The sequence below is a fragment of the Limanda limanda genome, chromosome 14 (assembly GCF_963576545.1).
Source record: "Limanda limanda chromosome 14, fLimLim1.1, whole genome shotgun sequence".
NCBI classification, from domain to species: Eukaryota; Metazoa; Chordata; class Actinopteri; order Pleuronectiformes; family Pleuronectidae; genus Limanda; species Limanda limanda.
The window spans coordinates 4,562,366-4,582,973 of NC_083649.1; the positions used below are offsets into that span (position 1 = coordinate 4,562,366).

General features: G+C 42.1%; 1 protein-coding gene across 2 annotated transcripts in view; it reads left to right on the forward strand.

Annotated features, from left to right (window-relative positions):
• Positions 1-20,608, forward strand: part of doc2b (double C2-like domains, beta) — a 118,671-nt gene that overhangs the window by 63,954 nt on the left and 34,109 nt on the right. For both annotated transcript variants that reach the window (XM_061086445.1, XM_061086444.1), the window contains exon 2: positions 5,406-5,485. In XM_061086445.1, coding sequence (XP_060942428.1) covers positions 5,406-5,485 — 80 coding nt within the window. The remainder of the gene's footprint in view (positions 1-5,405; positions 5,486-20,608) is intronic.

Here is a 20,608-nt window from a genome sequence, read left to right on the forward strand (position 1 = left end):
TCGGCCGCTTTGACAGCAGCCATCGCTCTGGAAACCTCCCGCCCCCCCCCCCCCCCCCCCGTCAGCTGCCTCTCTGTCATCAGCTCCTTCAACACACTTATTGCTACGAGAGTGAACAATGACCACGGATACCCCCCCGGCCTGGCTGGATCTGTATGATCAGCAGTCTTCACTGTAGTGGACATTAGTGACCGGTCCGTCTTTTCCAGATCAAACTCAAAACTTCCTCTTGATGCGACCAAACAGATGAAGCCACATGAGACTCACGGCCGATCTGCTTTGGTATCGTGCGCTACCGGTTTCTACCAAGACCCCCGGACGGCTGTTTAATTTGATCAAACCACGCCAAATAAATTCTTTCCAAATACGGTTTCTTTGTTCATGCATTTCTGGCTTTACTGAGTTATTTGACGATATGAAAATGAGGTGAAACGTGATGATTGACAGCTGAGACTCATTATGATCAGCACTGTGTAGGCGGAACCCATAACCAGGATATTTTAGGTTCATTTTTGTACAGTTGGAGGAATTGGAGACAAGTCAACCGTCTTTATTTAAAGTTTCTAATAGATTAGCCCTTGCAAAAACAAAATAGGTTTCAGAACTTTTCAAGGACTGAACTGCTTTGAACCAACTGTGTTGTTCCTTGGGGCTGAAAGAAAGAAAGAAAGAATAAAATATGTTGATCATCATACCCACAGATACACATGATTGACCAGAATCAGCCTGAAATACATAAAGGACTAAAGAAAGACCAGGTGAAGCAGTGAGACACAAATATAAATCACCTTTTGTCAACAGCAGACGTCGATTCCTGCACAACGAGTGAACGAGAGAGCAAAAGAAAATCTGAAATCCATAAATTTCAAGGTTTTCATGCTGGAGCAGAAAAACAATTCTCCCATTCGAAGGTAATTTGACAATTTGACAACTACACAAGCACGGCTGGTTTTTCGAAACCGTTAAAAGCCTGTGATATATTTTTACGGCCGACTTTTAATCGATGCCCGGCCTGGAGGACGCTCCGTCCGTGTCACTCCAGAAAGCCGCGATCCATCGTGGTCAATGCGTGCGCCTCAAAATGTTGCTGCAAGCAGCGGCTGCGATAACAGGCGGTGAGTTGTGTCAGCACATGAATCATCACACACAGCGGGACACCACTGACTTTGTGCAGAAAACTGATGACGCTGTAGACATTTTAATAACTTTCTCTCCCTGGGAAACATCCACATCCAGCTGATTCTTCCACCAGAATCCTCTCAGAGCTTCACCCGATGTTTGCTCACAGTTTACACACTCGTGTGGTTTCCATCTGCAAGCTCATTTCATTTGTCATTATTCTAACATGTGTCGCTTTCCTGGAAATTACTTTTAATTTGAAATCACTGTGTCTGAGTGTAACTGAGCTCCTTCGGATTCAAATGATTCTCCACAAACTTTTTTTTACATTACATTACATTTCATTTAGCTGACGCTTTTATCCAAAGCGACTTACAATAAGTGCATTCAACCCTGAGGGTACAAACCAAGAACAACAAGAATCAAGACAGTAAAATTTCTTCGAAATAAAGCAAAACTACAGAGTGCTATAAGTAAGTGCCATTTTAGTGCTACCAAAGTGTTAGTTTTCAAAAGTGGTTAGTGTGGTTTTTTTTTTTGTTTTTTTATTCAAGGTACAGTCGGAAGAGGTGTGTTTTTAGTTTTCGGCGAAAGATGTGTAAACTTTCAGATGTCCGGATGTCGAGTGGGAGCTCATTCCACCATTTAGGAGCTAGGACAGCAAACAGTCGTGATTTTGACGAGTGTTTAGCTCGCAGTGAAGGAGCAACGAGTCGTTTAGCTGAAGCAGAGCGGAGTGAACGTGCTGGTGTGTAGTGTTTGACCATGTCCTGGATCAGATCTGCTTCTGTAAAGCACAAAAGCACATATACTGAAACAAATCTTTATTGTGAAGTTCTAAAGCACGAAACTTCTTTGTTACATGTCGGTCGACTTTTAATTGCGTCACATTCTCTTAACCCGAGGATTGGTCCGTCTCTGCAGTAACTTCTGACGATGTCTGACGCTAGTTAGCCAGTCGGACAAAATTTGTGATAATCACTCGTAACGAATCGAGATTATTCTTCTAACATCTGAATACCTCACCTGTGAACATGATTAGCACCGTTTCATCAACAATGATACAGAGGACAACAACTCCCATGATCCCTCACTTCCTCACGACATCTTCAAACTAGGTTGATTGAGCGACCTCTAGTGGTCGACGTTACATATTGTACGTTTAAAAGCTTTTTTTGAAATTCTTCTCGACTTGTTTTTTCAGTTGTTTGGACTTTTTAATTTTTTTATTATCATTTGCAGCTTGTGCCCAACCATCCTTCTACCTCCCTGGTGTGTTTAGTCTCCACAGCCGTTCCCTGGTGTTTCCTCACATTTCTGTTTGTTCCTTTTAAAGCTCCAGGCTCGTTCCCTGATGATTCTTCTCTGTTTGGTCCGTTGGTTAATTTCCTGGGTTTCTCCTGCTTGATGCATGAGTCAGCTTTTCGCCTCCAACAACAACTTCCAACTTGCATTTTTCTTGAAACTACATTGTTTCTACCAACCTCGTCTGTATATCCTGCAAATCGGCTCCTGTTGAAACTCCAAACGCAGCACAAATAAAGTTAGTTTAGTCAATTCTGTGCAAAGAACATATGTTTCTCTGCCGAAATGTGGTAATTATTGCTTTAGGCACAGTAAAGTAGTCACTTGAGAATGAATTAGATCTATCACATCCCATTTCCTCTGAGACTAGGCTGCACAGCAAGACGGAAATATGGCTCCGACAAAAGAAAAATGAAGTGACTCCACTTTATTATTCTCCTGTCGGGCTCACAGCTCGGGTGCACAGCTCCCCAACTGGCTCATGCAGCTGCAGAGCGACATAGTGTTACAACGAGCACCCCCCCCTCCTGCAAACTGCCTAATATCATCCCACTGTTTCCCCCCCGAGCACAGATGAACTGAGGCGCGGTTACAGTGGATCAATTATTAATGTTGTCTAAAGGACAAGCTTCATCTAGAAAACAACGTTTGTCTTCCTGTGAAACAAATCGGCCAATTAAATCTAAATCTGCAGAGAAAAGGGAGACACAACTTTTACAGATTCACTCTGGAGACATTATTTTACAGGAAATACACAAAGCAACCTGTTGTGGTATTTAGATCTGCAAGTGTGTGTGTGTGTGTGTGTGTGTGTGTTGGGGGTAGAACTGGAACATGGAATTTGGTGTTTGGAAGCCAACAGGTTATTGATGGTGCATCTCATTCACAGAAGTGAAGCTGACGGAGAGTCTGAGGCCCCGAGAAATCAAACCCTTGTAAAAATATTCAAGCATATAAATAGAGACTTCACCACAGAATCTGTCATTTAAAAAGCTGAATGAAGTTTCTGATATGTTTGTTCATCAAAGCCGTCAGATTTTTCTCTGAGCGCGACATCGAAGCGTTGACCTTTCCAGGCCTGGAGCCTTCCTGACCTCTTGACCTCTGTTGCTCCACCACTTCAAGCTGAGCTGAGCTTTCTTCACGTTTAAATAAATATATCGTTCCCGGCTTACATGGAAAAACCTTGATGTGATATCAGTACAACATTGGAAGATGAAGAAAAAAAAATCAAGATAAAAAACCCTGATCCCATGAAAGGTCTTACATGTGTGTGTGTGTGTGTGTGTGTGTGTGTGTGTGTGTGTGTGTGTGTATGTGTGTGTGTGTGTGTGTGTGCGTGTGTGTCTGACATGTGTATTATGTAAATAAACACCTAGTTTTGCTGTCACATGGCTTTAGACGTTTACACTTTGCAGACTAAAGTCCAACAGTTACACACAAATCTCAAATGAAACAAACCAAATTATCAGTTCTACTTATTAAATTCAATGATTGTTGATTCTTAGATTTGTAATTTAATTTAATTCATGTTGTACTGGGAGGCAGACTTTCTATTTCCCACTCAGCAGCGTCCGGACTCCTGAGGTTTGAAGTTTTATCTCGTCCTTGGATCTGGTTTGATGAACAGGATTTGGTGATTGCAGTTTAAGATTGAGATTTGCCAAAGCGATATTAGTTGGATACATAAATAAGAAAAACTAAAGTGTAGTGCTCCTCTTATTGCTTGAAGAAATCGACACTAAAAGGCGGATATAGAGTGAGGACAAGTAAACTGCATCAAAGACCATCAAAGCAAATTTGAAACCATCAGGCGGTATTATTAAGTTGTCAAATTGGAAAACATTTATTGACATAATTGCAGTGTCACATAGGTTGAATCTATTTTCTCATTATAATTACACATTTTTGTGTGTGATCTATTCAGTTGATTTTCATGTGTTTGCTGTTTATGAGCTTCGTCCAATCAGCCGTTTTATTCTCCTCCTCCTTCCCCACGTTATTTAAATCCCAGTCTGAAAGTGAAACTCACTTCACCCCTGCTTGTAATTAACCCCGGCGCTTCCTTCAGAAAGCGGAGGCTCTTCTGCTTCTTGTTAAAGCCGCACCGTGCCGAGCCGCTGACTGTAACACTTCATGGCATCATCTCCTCCTTTGTCCTTTCTAAAGGCCGAGTGACGAGAGACGCTCGGCTCCAGCACTAATGAAATGTTGTTAGGATGAAAACATTTCAACGTGTGGCTTCAAAGGGCCTCACCGCCTCTGAAGCTTTGTGTGGCTGCTTTTATTTCTGCTTCCTTCCCACTTTGATATTCAAATGAAACGTGAACAGTATATTAGTTGCATTTTTTTTTAAGATATTTCACCACCTACGTGTTTTATGTTCCATAAAAAGATAAAAAATCAAGTGGACGTGATCTAAAATGTGGGGATGACGCAGTGAATTCCTTTTATAATTTTGTATTCCAGGGTTGTTTGATACTGGACTTTATTAAACTGTTGGAGGGATAGTTAAGAACTTTTTCTGCTCCCCTGATAAGATACTTTAACTTTCTGCATTTCAATCTTGTGTAGTGCTATAAAGATCAACAGGTCGGGACTGAACCACTTTAGAGACGAGCTGCTCGTGGACCACTGCACCGGACTGAAAGAGTCCACCAGAGGTTTCCCCAGTTCTCCTGATAACTACTTAGATTACGAGCTAACTGTGCCTTTCATGTCTCTGCACGACTAAAAGACTTTGAAGCCGAAAACCCTCAAAACCCTGATCATTAATTTCCCGTAAATGTCCATTTCCAGGGTGATTATTGAAGCTTTAATTGCATGTCCGCGCTGCTAACACCAGGAGATTTCCCATGAGGACCATCAGCGAGCTGGCTGAACTGGATTCCTTCTCTTTTCCCCAGTGAAGTTGTTTGTGCAGCATGAAGACGTCTTTTTTTCCAGCAGCTAATCTCTGTCTTTCCTCTTTGTCTTTGCAGCCACACTGGGGACCTTGGAGTTCAGTTTGCAGTACGACCAGGAGAACAATGCACTGAACTGCACCATTAACAAAGCCAAGGTGAGCCACTGTGACCAGAACGTGAATTTTGCAGCCTTTAAATTCTCAACCCAGACATTTATGGAAATAACCTGAAACAGGCAAACTGTCTCTAGCACTTGTTTAACTTTCAGCTAAATGAATCCATCTCATCGAACACACATCCATCACAACCTCGCCAATCAGACAAATCAATTAACAGTCCTTCAATATGTTTCTCAGATTCAATCAGACAACTGTCAAAGATGAACACCATAGCAGCAGCAGCCTACTCTCGTGTCCACCCACACACACAAACACACACACACACACACACACACACACACACACACACACACACACACACACACACACACACACACACACTGGCACAAAGAGGCTGTGGAGAAACCACACATCCCACAGTCTGCGTGAGATTTACATCTATTTCCATCTCGTAGAAGTCTGTGTAAAGCAGTAATAAATATGTGTTTTGAGTTTGTCACACCGCAGAAGAACGTGTCGTCGACCAACCGGCCAAATTTGAAGAATAATAAATGATATAGTTTTGAGAAATTTGGTTTCTAAACAAATTACGATTTACCGTGACCTTGTTATTACTCTACTAATCCTAAATGAAGCTAAAATATCCTTTAACATCTTCTTTAACTCTTTGAGACTTGCACACCTGAATTTAAAAATGCCAAAAATTCTATATTTCCATGCACATACTAATACGATTCCAAAGGTAACAATTTCAGTTTCTTATCCAGTGGTAAAAATCTCCTCTTATCGTGCAGCACTGGATCAGAACAGATAAATGTTGCACCGGTTTAAATTCACCAAGTGGACAAACACTGAGGAATTGATGAATTCTTAGATAAATAATCTATCAACAGAACTTCCACCATATTGGAGGTAGGCAGCGATAACTAGCTGCTATCTGATTTTAATAAGGAGCCAATTTTGAGTTGATTTACAGTGAGCCTGAGTGGAGGGGTGTTTGTCCCCTGTGATGAAGTGAGGGATCCGTCAGCCACGGCTGCTGTCGGCAGCTGTAGCTCTTCTCATCTATCTTTCTGAATGGGTGGTATGGAGGAGAGTGGGCATCAGAGAGTCAGCCTTGGCAGGAGTGTTGGACAGAAGCGCCGGCATCGGGCCATCTTGATTTATGGCGGTTATTCTCTATACGACTCTCCCCCTCCACGTCTGCCGCGGATCCCAGCAGAGAAAATGATTCTTCTCTCTCAAATACCGAATCTTCCAATTTCCCGTGATTTAATTTGTTTACCGAAGCACTTATTCAAACCACTGCATCTTTTTTCGCTACCCGGGTTCTAGAGCTGCAGTTGCCTGAGTGGTAACTGTAATTGAGTGTTCTCTGATTAATCACGTCTCTAATTAGATCTTATGGATCCTGGCTCTGGGTGGAAGGAGAGGTTCACCCAGCAGGAACAGGAAGTTTACTTGAAGTTCTGTGGACTCGTGCTGGGGCTTGGTCTGATGCTTACAGTGTACAATGCAAACAGGATTTTACATTTTATACAACAGTAATAGCTCATATGTACAAAGCTTATATCGTCACAGGCGTCAAAATCTGTATTCAGTGGCAGAAACTGACAAAAGGTCAGAAAACAAAATTTAAGAAAACTAAATGTTAAAGAAGCAAACAGCCACTGGTCTGATTCTTATTCCAGCAAAGAAAAATAACTCAAGTGAATTAAATTTCTAAATTATGGAATATGAGGAATGCAAAGGGGCCGATCTCCGTATGCATCTCCACTTGCTGGAAATATATTAATAGCAGAATAGTTTTTTTATAGATAAGAAAATGGTAGAATTAGAATTGTGAGTGTGTGGGCGCATTACTCATGAATCCATCATCCTGACCTCCACAGTATCTACACACACGGGCGCTGAATGTGAATCAGATGGGAATGTTCCTTCGTTAACTGGCATTTACATTTCGTGTGGTAAATATAAATATCCTCTGAACTCTTGGTGTTGCTAATTGCTGTTTTACTTTCCGCAGACCTCACGTCTATCTTTGGACATAGTTAAATAAATCACTCTGATTATCTGCCCGTCAACTACAGACGTATGTATGCATCACACTGACAAATAGGGAACATGTCTTATCCTGTTTTAGCTAATATCAGTGGTGGGGTCCCTCAGGGCTCCACCTTCGGTCCTGGGAACTTTTGTTGTTTCCATTTACCGTGTGATTATATAGATTTGTCACTGTTAACTGAAACCACTGTCCTATACCTCCACTCAAAGATAATAGGTGTAGTTTAAAAACACTCTGGGACTGTTTTGAGTACTTGGAGTAAATGTGTCCTTTAAAGTTTCAATAGCGTTTCTGAAATTGACCCTTTTCTGCTTCCTGGACTCCGGCATTGTCTCTAAAGTTTTGAAAAGGAATTGGCTGAAAAAACACAGTGGGCAAAAAGTTTTATTCTGATATGTTTCCCCTTTGAACTTCTCATTAAAACTAATATCTACCTCTTAGCTCTTAAATCTGTTGGGGTCCAGGATGCTCCAGACAAGGACGGCTCAAGGACTGAGTGGTTTGATGATTTCTGGATCAGACCCAGTTTTACCGTGCGTCACGCTGAAAGCAGGAAAGAGTCCAGTTCTACAAATGTTGTGTCTGTTCTATACAGAATTTCTACTACACTCCAGCTGAGTGGAGCAGTTTTACACCTAAAGTAGAATATTTGTGAGTTTCTAGCCGTCCGCACTCGTCAATCAACCTTGTAAATAATTTGTAAGTGGATCTAATGAAAGGTAGAAGGACAAACCCCCCATAGACTCATACTTGATTTAATTAAATCCTTCACAACAGTTTGATGATTCACATTTTTTTTGTTTTTTAAATGAAAGCTACTCTCACAAAGTGAAACGACTGCTGCGAGAGCCGGTTTAAGTTTTTCACCCTCATGGAAAGAGTCAAACCTCTTATCCCTTCACGTTGATGCTCAGATCCCGGAGGACTGTTTATGAAATAACATCCTGTGACATGTTATCTCACCGGGGTTTTTAACATGTCACAGTGAGCGTTGTTTATTCACACGCTGACATCCATCCCACCAAGCAATTCACTGCTGCAGGAGAGAAACTAGCACCTATTTGAGCCAAAGACGTTACAGTGACGCTCAGATTATGTTCGGGGACAAAAGTTACAGCTGCAGGCAATGAGGACTATCATGGTATCTGTCAATCAAATGGAATAAAGTGTTAGGAAGATCTTAATCGGTTAATGGCTGTTTGCTCTTAATAGATATTTCAATTTAGGTAAATATATCATAATGAAACCTGAGTTTAAGTACCAGGGACCTGATGCTTCTTCCACTGAGCAGTTAATGTCAATGTGCTTTATCATGTAATCAGATCTCAGCTCAGTGTAATTGTAATAAGTACAGTTCTCTGATCCTCTGTATTCAACACGTTTAATATTACAAATACATTTATCGTCATTACAGTGTACATACAACATACTAATAATAATCTACAGCGATAGCATAGCAATAATAATGATAACAGCACAGCGTAAAAACACAATTGTAATACCAGTAATATTACAGTAGCAGTAGTGTTGTAATAGGCCAGATGTGTATTTATGACTAGCATGTAAGAGGTGTATACAGATAAACACTCATATATACACATAAACATAGCATATGGATATGATACATGCTATCAATATAATGTATACGATCAGATATAGGACACTTAGAGCATCTTTACTGTGCTGATATGAGACTTTTATATACAGTAGATGTTTTGCCTGGATGACAAGAATTTAGGAATATCCTTCCTCTAAGAACATCAACAAGAAAGACATCAACTCATCTGAAGACAGCGTTAAAGATATATATAATAACATAATTGCTGAATTTGAATTTGTACACAATATTTGTCAGTGAAAAATGTAATTACGTTATTGGATCATGATTTTCAGTGATTCTGCTCTGCCCAACTTTGTTTGGATCTAAGTTCTTGGTCCTATCTTTGCTGACAAAGTTAGAAATAAGAGAAAAAGTGTTTATTTATATTAACATGTAGGACAATGACACGTATTTAACAACTCTGCTGTGTGTGGAGGATGATCTGTGATTGGCTACGGCCTGACGTCACAGGGTCAGACTTTAGCTTTTGTCCGAGAGACATTAACTCCGAACCGACGCTTTAGCTTCTCTGTTTACGTCCAGCGGCTTCGTGGGCTCCTCGCTGCAGCCGCTGAATCAGATCACATCCCTTGTAATGTCTCTAATGACAGAAATAAGTCAATTTCAGCCCCTTTAAATGGACTCTAATTGATTTAAAAAGGGCGTTCATACATGTGGACATGCAGGGAGACAAATATAGCTCAGAGCTGACGGCACTTCCTCTTCGTGGTCTTCGTCTCCGTTGGCGGCGGCAGGGAGGATGTGTGGGATCAACCATGACTCATCACATATTTGGTCTAAAACGCAGCTTTTTATTGGATGTTTCTCTCTCACTCGCAGCCCTCGGACATAAAGAGTCGTGCCTGATATAAAAAACTGGTAAAACGTCACTAGTAATGTTTTAAAACTTCGAGGTGAAGCTTATTTCCCTTGTGTTCAAGATATTAAGGGGTTTCAAATTGAAAAAAACTCACTTTACAACTCGCTCATCCGAAAAGCAGAGGGGAAAGTGGGATAGAGCAGAGATTGAGGACTTAGAAGACAAGAGTTCATTGAGATGGAGGAACAGATCCTCTCCTGACTCTGAGCTTCTGAATCGTGTGTTTAAAAATGAGTTGAGGAAGAACTCGACTCAAGTTTTCTTACCTGCAGCGTTATTAGTTATTACCAGAGTTTCTGTTTTCACTGCTGTTGTTAACGGGCGGATCCAGGAAGAGTTTTTTTAGTTTCTTTTACAGGATGTTTATCCTCAGCGGAGGTTTTTACTCTCCAAGCTCAAATGGAAATGATTCTGCAACATCTCAGGTTTACATGAACTGTAGCAAATATTCCAACAACCAGTTCCCTCACATCCTTCTCTGTGTTTTTCTGGTAAGATTTAAAAATTATGAGGAAATTGCCAAAAATAATAAAAGTGTCCCAGTGGTAAACAAGAGGAAACTTCTGACAATGAAAATCTATTTTGAAACCTAATCATGTCCATGTATTGACACGTAGGAAGAAGAAAACACAGAATGCCCCGTGTGTGTTGATCGAACTTTCTCAAAAACACACAGATGATTGATTATGAGACGACACACATCAATTTTGAACTGTGCACATGATGCAACAGTATTTTTTTTCTGCTATCAAACTAGGAAAAGTGGATTTGGAAACAACATATTTTCATTGCATCACTAGGAACATAATCCTGTTGTGAAATTGTGTTTCCTACAAACTGCTGCAAATAGGTTGTTTTTGCGAATAATTCCAACAAGACAGACACAGAAGAAACAAACACTGACTAATGTTTTACTGTCCCATCTGTCCCATCTGTCCCACGTGTCCACCTGTCCACGTGTCCTCCTCCCTCTGCAGACAGTGTTACTCTGCTACACACAAACAATCTGACCGAGCCCGACCTGAATCCTGTGTTTTCCCTGATTACTGTAGTCGGAGATCCACTCTAACTCCTGTACCCGTCATACAAAGCAGTGAACGACGTCTGAATGACACATAAAACACATCCACTCACACTTTGAAGGTAAAAGAACAAAGCGTCTCTGTGTTGTGAAGCTTCTACAACAGCAACAAACATCAGATATTCACCTCAGCGGCCTGTCGGATAGAAAGATAAAACAGCCCAGCTCTCCTGTTTTGTACCTTTTCAAAATCGCACTCGGTGACACGCTGCCACTTTGTGTTTCTTCTCTCTGCTCGGCTGACGAAAGGATTCCCCGTCTCCTCCTGTAACAACATTACATGCATCTGAGATCGTAAAGAATTAGATTGTCTCCGTCGTCGTACCTTGTTTCCACTGACGGCATCGGCACATCACCGTGAAATCATCCAGAGATCTGCTCCCTGCAGGAGGCCCGGCTGCAGGTGTTCCACATACTCAGCTTCACAACTTAAACAGTAATTCACAGTGTCAAACATCTTTCTTAACAACAACTGCTAAACCTTGTAGCTCGCTCACGCTGAATTTTAACAATTCCCTCCAGCTCGCTCACAGGTCACAGCTGATCTGGGGTCTGGTTTAATCTCCCCTTCTACAGATGTAATTCATCCAGTGTGATCTTTGTGGACTCTGGAGGCTGATGCACAGAAACACACAAACGCCACATGTTATACTTTTAAAGTTTGATCACATTGACGATGATAGTTTCCAGCCCTCCGTCCGTCTGTTTAACATTTCCGTGCTCAGTCGGACATCTCTGCTGCTCGGATTGATATATGTAATTAATATAGAGACCAGGAAGCAGGTTGGAGGGTTTATCATTGACTTGCTCATGTTCCGAGCTTCTAATTCCTCTTCTTTACCTGGTCAAACTAAACGGAAGATAAATGTGATCAAAGTTTTCCAAACAACGTTCTTACCAACCGACAAACAACTTTTAGCTATGATGATTACGATAAAGATCTGTAATCTGGCTTCAATCTACCACCTTGCATCTGCATCTTGACTTTATCGTTTCCATAATTTTAATAAGCTTGTCTTTGGCTTCCAAGGGCGCACATTCTCCTGTCAAGTTAGTTTTTATAGATCCCAGCTTTTGGGTGAGAGGTGGCGTTGGCGTCTTCCAGACCACGTGAGCCCCCTGCTGTGATTTGAAACATCTCATTATGAAAAGGGTTCCTTCAAAACCTCCATGCTCCTCGCTGCTTCCTCCGGCTACAGGATTCAATGGTTGTGGAGATATTGCCAAACAAAGCATTTCAAATTCGAATCGTATTTGTATTTCTTGAAGAGACAGTGTCGTCTGTGGTTTGTACACATCGACCGTAACTCCACCGTTCATCAGACGAGTAAATTCTGATGTTCGTCAGTATGTTATTTTACAAGCGTTTACTGGCCTTGTCCTTTTGTTGTGCAGCTGATCTTCCTTCTCTCTCGCTTCCTTCCCCTTCGTCCGACACACGTCAGAGCAAACCGCTGCAGGACGAACTCCCTCCGTAGAAAAACAAGCTCCCTGTCCTCATCAGTGAATCAGACTCAGTCTCACTATTCAATTGCAGATGTAAGACCTGTTTATTTATCTCCGCCTACACTACAACCTGCCTTCACACTCCACTGCAGTCTCTCATTCTCCTCCTCCTCCTGCAGACTGGCCTCTCATTGCCCAGGACGCCCACACACACACACACCACACACACACACACACACACACACACACACACACACACACACACACACACACACACACACACACACACACACACACACACACACACACACACACACACACACACACGCACTCACACACACACACACGCTTCTCTGCGTATTTGCTCTTTTGTGTTCATTATCCGTGTTTGTATCAATTTTTGTGTCAGTGGTTTAAATAGTGAAAGCTTCTAATACGACCCGCTGTCACTCGTAATCCCTGCATGAATTGAAAATCCTCTGTTCCTATTGGTCAATTGTCACATCGGGCTGTAAATATTGATGAAGTGTCAAACAGACGATGAGTCGCTGCTACGTCACCGCCGCAGTGAAATCAATTCTACTGTATCTTAACAGTTTGTGTCGGTGCTGTCGAGTCTCGGACAGAAAGACGATAAACTCAATAAAAACAATAAATAAAACAGTGTTTTGTGTTTGTGTGGAGGTTGTGTATCAACGGCTTTGAGTTGTAACACCTACCAGCAGCTTCAGGACGGATCCCAACAGTTTGAAGAACTTCTGCAACAGCTGGCACCAACATTGTAGATTTTATTATTTATTATTTTATTAATTAATGTCGCCTGTTGCTCGATTGTAGCTTCAACTCATCTTTTTTAAAGACAAATACAACTGGCATTAACGGATACAGACAAATACAGTTAATAAATCCACCGATACATTTTATATCAAACTTATATACAAGAAGAAGTCGTCAAAATGGACATTTACATGTCGTAAAGTGAAACCTTGGTTAAAATCGACTTGTGTCAGCAAAAATAAAAGCAGCAATATCCAGCACTGAAATTCACTGATGGGAAATTGATTGTTTGAAGTCTGAAATGAATCGATTATGTGCAAATTAATTGCATGGAAATAAAGCAATTAGCTTAGCTTAATTGTTGATTTTCAATCATGAATACTGACGTCTGTAAATACACACTTATATATATTTCCCATATTATAACACTCATTCTTGCCAGAAGTGCCTTTTGAGTACTTAATGCTCAAGGGTTTTTAGTAGTTTTTCCTCACTCTTGTTGAGGGTTAAGGACAGAGGACGTCACACAATGTTAAAGCCCTATGAGACGAATCGTTATTTGTGAATGTGGGCTATACAAATAAACTTGATTGATTGATTGATTAGCTTAGCTTAGCTTAGCATAAGGTCTGTGGGCCATAACTCACCTGGGTCAACTTCACAAATACACTAACACACATCCAAAGCTCTTTACCCAACAAGCTGTGTCTTCTTTTTGTGTAACGTGCACATGTTCTGTCTTTTGTCTTGTTTCCTTTGCAAAACTTCCAACGTTCTTCTTCTCTTTCTGCTCCTTCTTTATTCTTTTTGCATGCTCTCGCCGTCTCTGTGTGTCGCTGCTTTATTGTTTTGCTGGATGAAAACAAAAAACAAAACCAGCTTCCTGTCCCCAGATACAAGAAGGTAAGAAATGAGCTCAGATCCCAGTGAGTCCCCGGCATCAGTAGTCTCCTCCACCCACAGTCCAGACCCAGTGAACCCTGATCGAATCCATGGCTGACCCCAGTTAACCCCCCCGCCCCCCCGCGAGCTCCCTGTCGTTATCCCTGTGACGTGATTCAATTTCTTTACCTCAGAATAATATAATATTGTTTCTTGTGAATGAGCGTTTTTATGCTTCAGCTTCTCCTCTGCTCCCGTTCGTCTCCTCCTGATCATTAGAGTCGATAATTACTCGGCAAAATAACTCAGGTGATTAGAAGCTGGGACTTTGATGAATGATGTTGACGGGAGCACACAAAGCCGACGTGGTGATCGACTGCACGGCACAGAAAGGTCAAACAGTTTAACGGTTAATTACACACTAACTCCGTCTTTAGATCAACGACGCTGCGACACGTCATAAATCAGGCTTGTTCAGGTAAATACTTTTAATTAGCTTCAGAAATCTGTTATTTGTAAAACACAGATTCCCCCAAATCCTGTTTTTCCTTTGAGGGAATTTCTGTTTTTTTATCTCTTAAGATTAATCTACACTTTTCTAATTGAGAAGTTGGTTATCTACATTAGACCACAATTTTAAAAAAAAACATTTAAATCTAATAAAAGTCTTTACTCCCTTGACGTTGTCCACAAATAGAATAAAAATTCAGTCAGAGCTGCAATCTTAGATGTTATAATAATAATAATATTCTTAAATGATAATACACCATTAGATTTGTATTGTATCTTGCAAAAATAAACCTTTGCTGACTCTGCTGAAGCAAAGGTTCCTGTATTAGTGTCCAATGATTGTAGAAATCTGCAGCTCTGTAATAATAATAATAACTTTATTTGTATAAAAACTTTGATTCGGACGTTTACCATTTCTGATTTGTATTGTTGGAATTGTTTTTGTTGCTACTAGAAAATATCTCTGGTGGATTTAACCTGCAGTTCAATAACAAGCAGGTTATCAAACCTCACGATTGTTGTTGGAATGGTTGTTTAGTTTTTCTTCAAAAATCGATGAGACGTGACCCATGACCTGCGTTACCTTGAGACTCGTGCGTCCCAGCGTGACCTCGCCCCCCCCGACCGCCTCCTCCTCCTTCAGCAGGCCCATCATCAGCGCTGAGGTTTATTGGTGATGAATGGGACACGTCTGCCGCCTCTCAACACTGTCGACTTCCATCACTCGAGGATCGGCTGGAGTCGCCTTGACCCCCGGGCCCCTCCGCCGACCCCGGGAGGCCCCCCCCGGCATTAACCCCTCCTTAAACACGACTGCAGGTCGGCTCCCCCGGGGACGAGATCGATGCCTGGTCTCATCCGTCCTGTTATCTGCTGCTGCCGGTGATTGATGCCTCCTCCACCTGTGGGGGAGCAGGCCAGTCAGATATGCTAATGAAGACATATGCTGCGGCTGATGATGGCGCCGCGGAAAAATGAACCCGTGCGATGATGGAGGGTTGAGAAAACAAACGTCAACAGTCTTGGCTGAGAATAAACTGCGTCTTCCGAGGCTCCAGGTTCTGATAAGATGACACTTTATTGATTTATGTAATGAAATTATCTCAGGGGACGACCGGAGGCAAACAAAAGATAGAATAGATGCACGTGAATAAGAAAACAAGCGACACTGAACTTCCACCGAGGCTCAACAATCCTCCGTTACGTTCTTATTGCAGGAAATACAAAGGAGGAGAAAAGGAAGTGGTCTGATAAACTTAATCATTTGTCACAGAATAAAGACTTAAACATTAACTAGGAATCAACTCATGAGAAATAAACTCATGAAGGGAAAAGTTGTAGAACAAGTGATTTCAAGCAATCTAGACTTTTGCTAATCAGATATCTGCCATTAGGACACGATGAAGAATATCCCCTTGTACATTTGAAGGTCTTCTCCACTGGCCTCCATTCACCAGCATCTCCCAGTGAAGGTCCTGCTGCTATGACCCCTCCTGGTCAGGTTGAGAAGACCCTCTCTGTCCCTGTCTTTTAAACGTCCGTATATTGAAAACATCGATGAATATTCAAGTTACAGAAGTTATCTGAGGTATCTGTCCTTCATTAAGGACAGTTATGATGTGAGAGATGTTAGAGACGGAGCCGTTTGCACAATCTTGCCTCCAGGTTTCATTCAGCTGCAGAAACCTTTTCATCCGTCTCTGTGGAGCGAGCTCGCAAAACGCAGAACTTCATAGGAGTTTAGATTCAAGCTGAGTTTCTGTGATGTGGTCCCACATGAACTTTACGAAGGTGCACGTTTGCAGGATTTAAACGTGATTTTATTTATATTTCTTCATCGCACCATTCATATTGCGACTGCAGCTCCGACCCCACGCTGTCAGGGCTGGCAGAAGTGGCAGGCGTGGACCCAAATGCACGTCACAGAAGCAGACTTGGATTAAGCAAAGTTCTTGGTTTATTACGAAGCAGAGGTCAGGATCCAGGCAGACAGTCCGAAGCAAACAGAACCAAAAGGGAGTAGGTGGGGAAGGGGAATCCAGGAAACAGAACCGAGGTCAGGAGCCAGGTGGTCAGTCCAAAGCAAACAATGTCCGACAGGGAGTAGGCGAGAGAGAGAAGTCCAGAGAACAGGCAGGTAGATCACAAGGAGGTCAGGCAGGCGATAAGTAAGGAGGGTAAACGCTGGAAAGTAAGGTACTAAACACTAACGATTGTGATGGAAATCTGGAGATACAAGAGGCTGGAAACAACAAAGTTATCTACGTGTATTTAATAAGGGGCTTTCTGCAGAAAGGATCAACACAGGGAAACCACAAGGGTCTCAGAGTGAAGATGAAGAACAGTCAAATACAAGGGTCTTATATAGGAGGGCTGAGGGCTGTCTCTTTGAACCCATCCAGACAGGTTCCCATAGGTGGAGGAAGGAGAGGAATCTAAACACAACAGCTGATTCACATGTGTTTCCTAAGGTGATAAGAAGAGATACACTCCTTCCTTTGATGGGTAATTAAGTCGCAAAAGGTCTCACTGTATTGACGTCATAAACAGTTCCCACCAGAAAACAGCTCAAGTCATCAAACATCTGTTGTATGTAAATACAAGTCATAAAAGTCTGTTGAGAAGCTTCAAACACTTACTGTTCCAAATACAAAATACTTTTTCAACCTTGCTTAGTTAATTTTCTACTACACGATCTGGCAGAGGGCAAAGGAAACTAGCAGGCAGATATACAGGGAGGAGCTAATGAGTGGATAGAAGGCAGGTGTGTATGTGGGTGGAGCCGGTGCGGAAGTGCAGAGCAGGAGGGGAGTGGCCGAACTCTGAAATGACACAGGAATTAGTAATTGAAAATATGACAAGTGAAAACATTAATAGGAGGGTGTATTTGTGACACACGCGACCCGACGTCCCCCCCAGCACCAGCCTCACTTCCTCCGAGGGACGTTAAAGAGGAAGACGATAATTCCCCCCCCAAAACAAAAGGGAGCTCGACTTCATTTCACAGCCGTTATCCAGCCGAGCTGCCTGGAGCGAGTGTGATGCATGTTCCCCATCTGCCTTTCGCCGTGGTCATTCTTTCTCCAACCCTCGGTAATTATGATCAAGCGAGTATTCACAGGCAGCGCGCGCAATCAGCTGCGTGACACAGCTGTGTGCTCATCCCAATCTAACCCCCGCATAATGGGCCTCCGCTTAAATCTCAGCTCAGGTGGTCGCCGACGGCAACAATAGGGGAAGATGAAGACGGCACATTCACCTCTCCAATCAGCTCTCATGGTGCCAGCTCCATAACCGTGTGTGGAAAACAAGGACCTAACGTTTCAACACCCAGACCTGAGTGTGTGGTGGAAGTCAGAGTCAGGGGCGGATCGACAGTCTCATGGTTTGTGTTTACTCGTGGAAAAAAGATCAAACATGTTATATACAGATGGATGTTTCACGTGTTTCCTTCACCGGGCGGCTCCACCTACAGGGGAAGAGGATATAAGAAACTAGATTGATAAGGACAGGCTGGCTGCTCCTGTAGAGATCGCAGGGTTTCCAGAGGGAATTCAGTCAGTGCTTTAAAACCTGATTTTCACCCCCGAGCTGCAGACAGCAGATTCCCTCGGCTTCGCTGGTTTGTTTGGATATTCGCTGGTGAGCGTGGTGTGTGTCAGTGAAGCAGCGAGGCCACAACACGTCTCCAGGCATCTAACTTTGACTCAAATTAACAATTATGCAAGATTGTACCTTAAAACAGCAGCTTCCAATTAGTTTGACGGTTCGCTGACTTTAATATAAAAGATTAAAAAACAACTTTTCTTCAGAAGTCGTGCCATTTTTTAATCTGTAAATCACCCAAGATAAAAAAGAAAAAGAAAGTTATAAGTTTATACAAGCTCAAGTTTGAGACCAGGACCCATGAATGTGCAGGAAGCACGAACCTGATCTCAAAATACCAGGAAATTAGACTGAAATCTAAATATGTTTGACGGTTCAGTGACTTGGAATCAGGTAAAAATGTTTCCTCTCTCATTCCTCACCCTGAACATCCTTTTGGAAAGGATTGGTTGTCGTCTTCGCCTCCGACGATTTAATGTCTGGACGACGAGGACGTTCATTTTAAATGTAAAATCTCATTTCAAACCACCGGCTTCTCTCAACTTTGCCATCAGCACAAAACTTGACAGACACGTCTCTTGTGAGAACTCGTTCTTTTCCTCCACTTGTTCTCTGAAGACGCACAGAATGAGAAATGAAAAGCCTTTGGCAAAATCTAAATGCAAATGTAATGATGATTAAAGACTTTGAAACATTTCCCCTGCATTTGGCAGTTTGGTGATAATGAATGAATGGTGGGTGAACAAAGCACAGGACTGTGACCTCGGACCTCAGGGGTCACATCCCCCCCCACTGAAGTGAGGCCGAGGCAACAAAACACCTTGATTAAGGTCACAGGAAGGTCGTGATTTTAAATAATCATGTTTTATCTCAAGTCACTGAACTTTTTCTCTTTTAAACCAGGTCATTAACCGGTGAGCTGCAGCAGAGAAAGTATCATTCAGTCAAATCATTTCTTTGTGGACACGTTTATCAGGGGCAGCTCGAGAAATGATAATAGTGATCAGGTGTAGTTTTATTGCACCTTTCTGAACAATAAGAATTAAATAAATATAAGTCAATAAAATTCACACAGAGCTGAAAGCATGTTTTAAGAAGGCAGTGACAGATGTAGGTCAGAAAATCATGGATGTACTTGGGACGTGGTTGTGCAAATAGTTTGAATTAGGGGTATATGTCTGTATCATGGCTGCCTCATGTGAACCTAGAAGTTCTACTAAGTCAGAGTTCTGTAGGGCGGCTGTGGCTGAGGGGTAGAGTGGTTGTCCTCCAACCTGAAGGTCGGCGGTTCGATCCCCAGTCTGAACCATCTGCATGCCGAAGTGTCCTTGGGCAAGATGCTGAACCCTCAATAGCCCCCCATAGAATAACAAAGTGCTGCAAGTAGATGCACTGTATGAATGTGTGTATGAATGGGTGAATGTGAAACTGTACTGTAAAGCGCTTTGAGTGGTCTTCATCAGACTAGAAAAGCGCTATATAAATACAAATCCATTTACCATTACCATTTAGAGCGCCCTCTAGTGGAAGTGTGTGAACAATTATGCTTACAACAAATATCGGGCAAAGTCGACTGCGATATTAAACGACGAGTTTATCTCCGAAGCCTTAAAACGAAGAGGAGGCCGAAGCAGCGAAGGCAGAATCTGTCACGTTTTCCTGAACCAGTGAAAACAGCAGGATTTTGGACTATTTGAAGAAAAGTATGTGTGTTGTGTGTGTGTTGTGTTGTGTGTGTGTGCAGACGGGATCTGAAGCATCCCCGTCTTCTTGTTAGCGACACAGCCTGAGTGTGTCATTTCGCTGCCAGTAATTCCTGCTGAGTGCTGGGCTTTGAGCCGAGCTCTTCTATTAAGCCTGATAATTGCGCTCGAGCAGACTTCATATTGGTTTTGTTTTCCTCTTTTTGATCCATTAAAGGAAGAAAAAATAAATAAAAAAAGAGGCTGAAGACGGAACAATTAAAATAATGGCCTGAGGCTGATAGCACAGGATTTTCACTTCCCGAGTAATGGCTTTTTTCTGTGATGTTGAATCGCATTATTGTGGCAGATTAGAAATTAAATCTGTGTATTGAAAGATCAGAAATCCATGAAGGTTTTTAAGCCTCATAATCATTCACGCTGTGTAATGTGCTGACTCTGGTTTGTTTTGTAGGATGTCTAATTTAACTGTGTGTTACTCTCTTTAGAAAAATAGTAAGATGAGTAAATAGTAGTTAATAAGTTAAAGATTGTATTTATTCCAGAAGCAAAACCGTTGAGAATAAAGACTGAATATTTTCCCCCGGTCACACGAGGTGAAATCAGCCG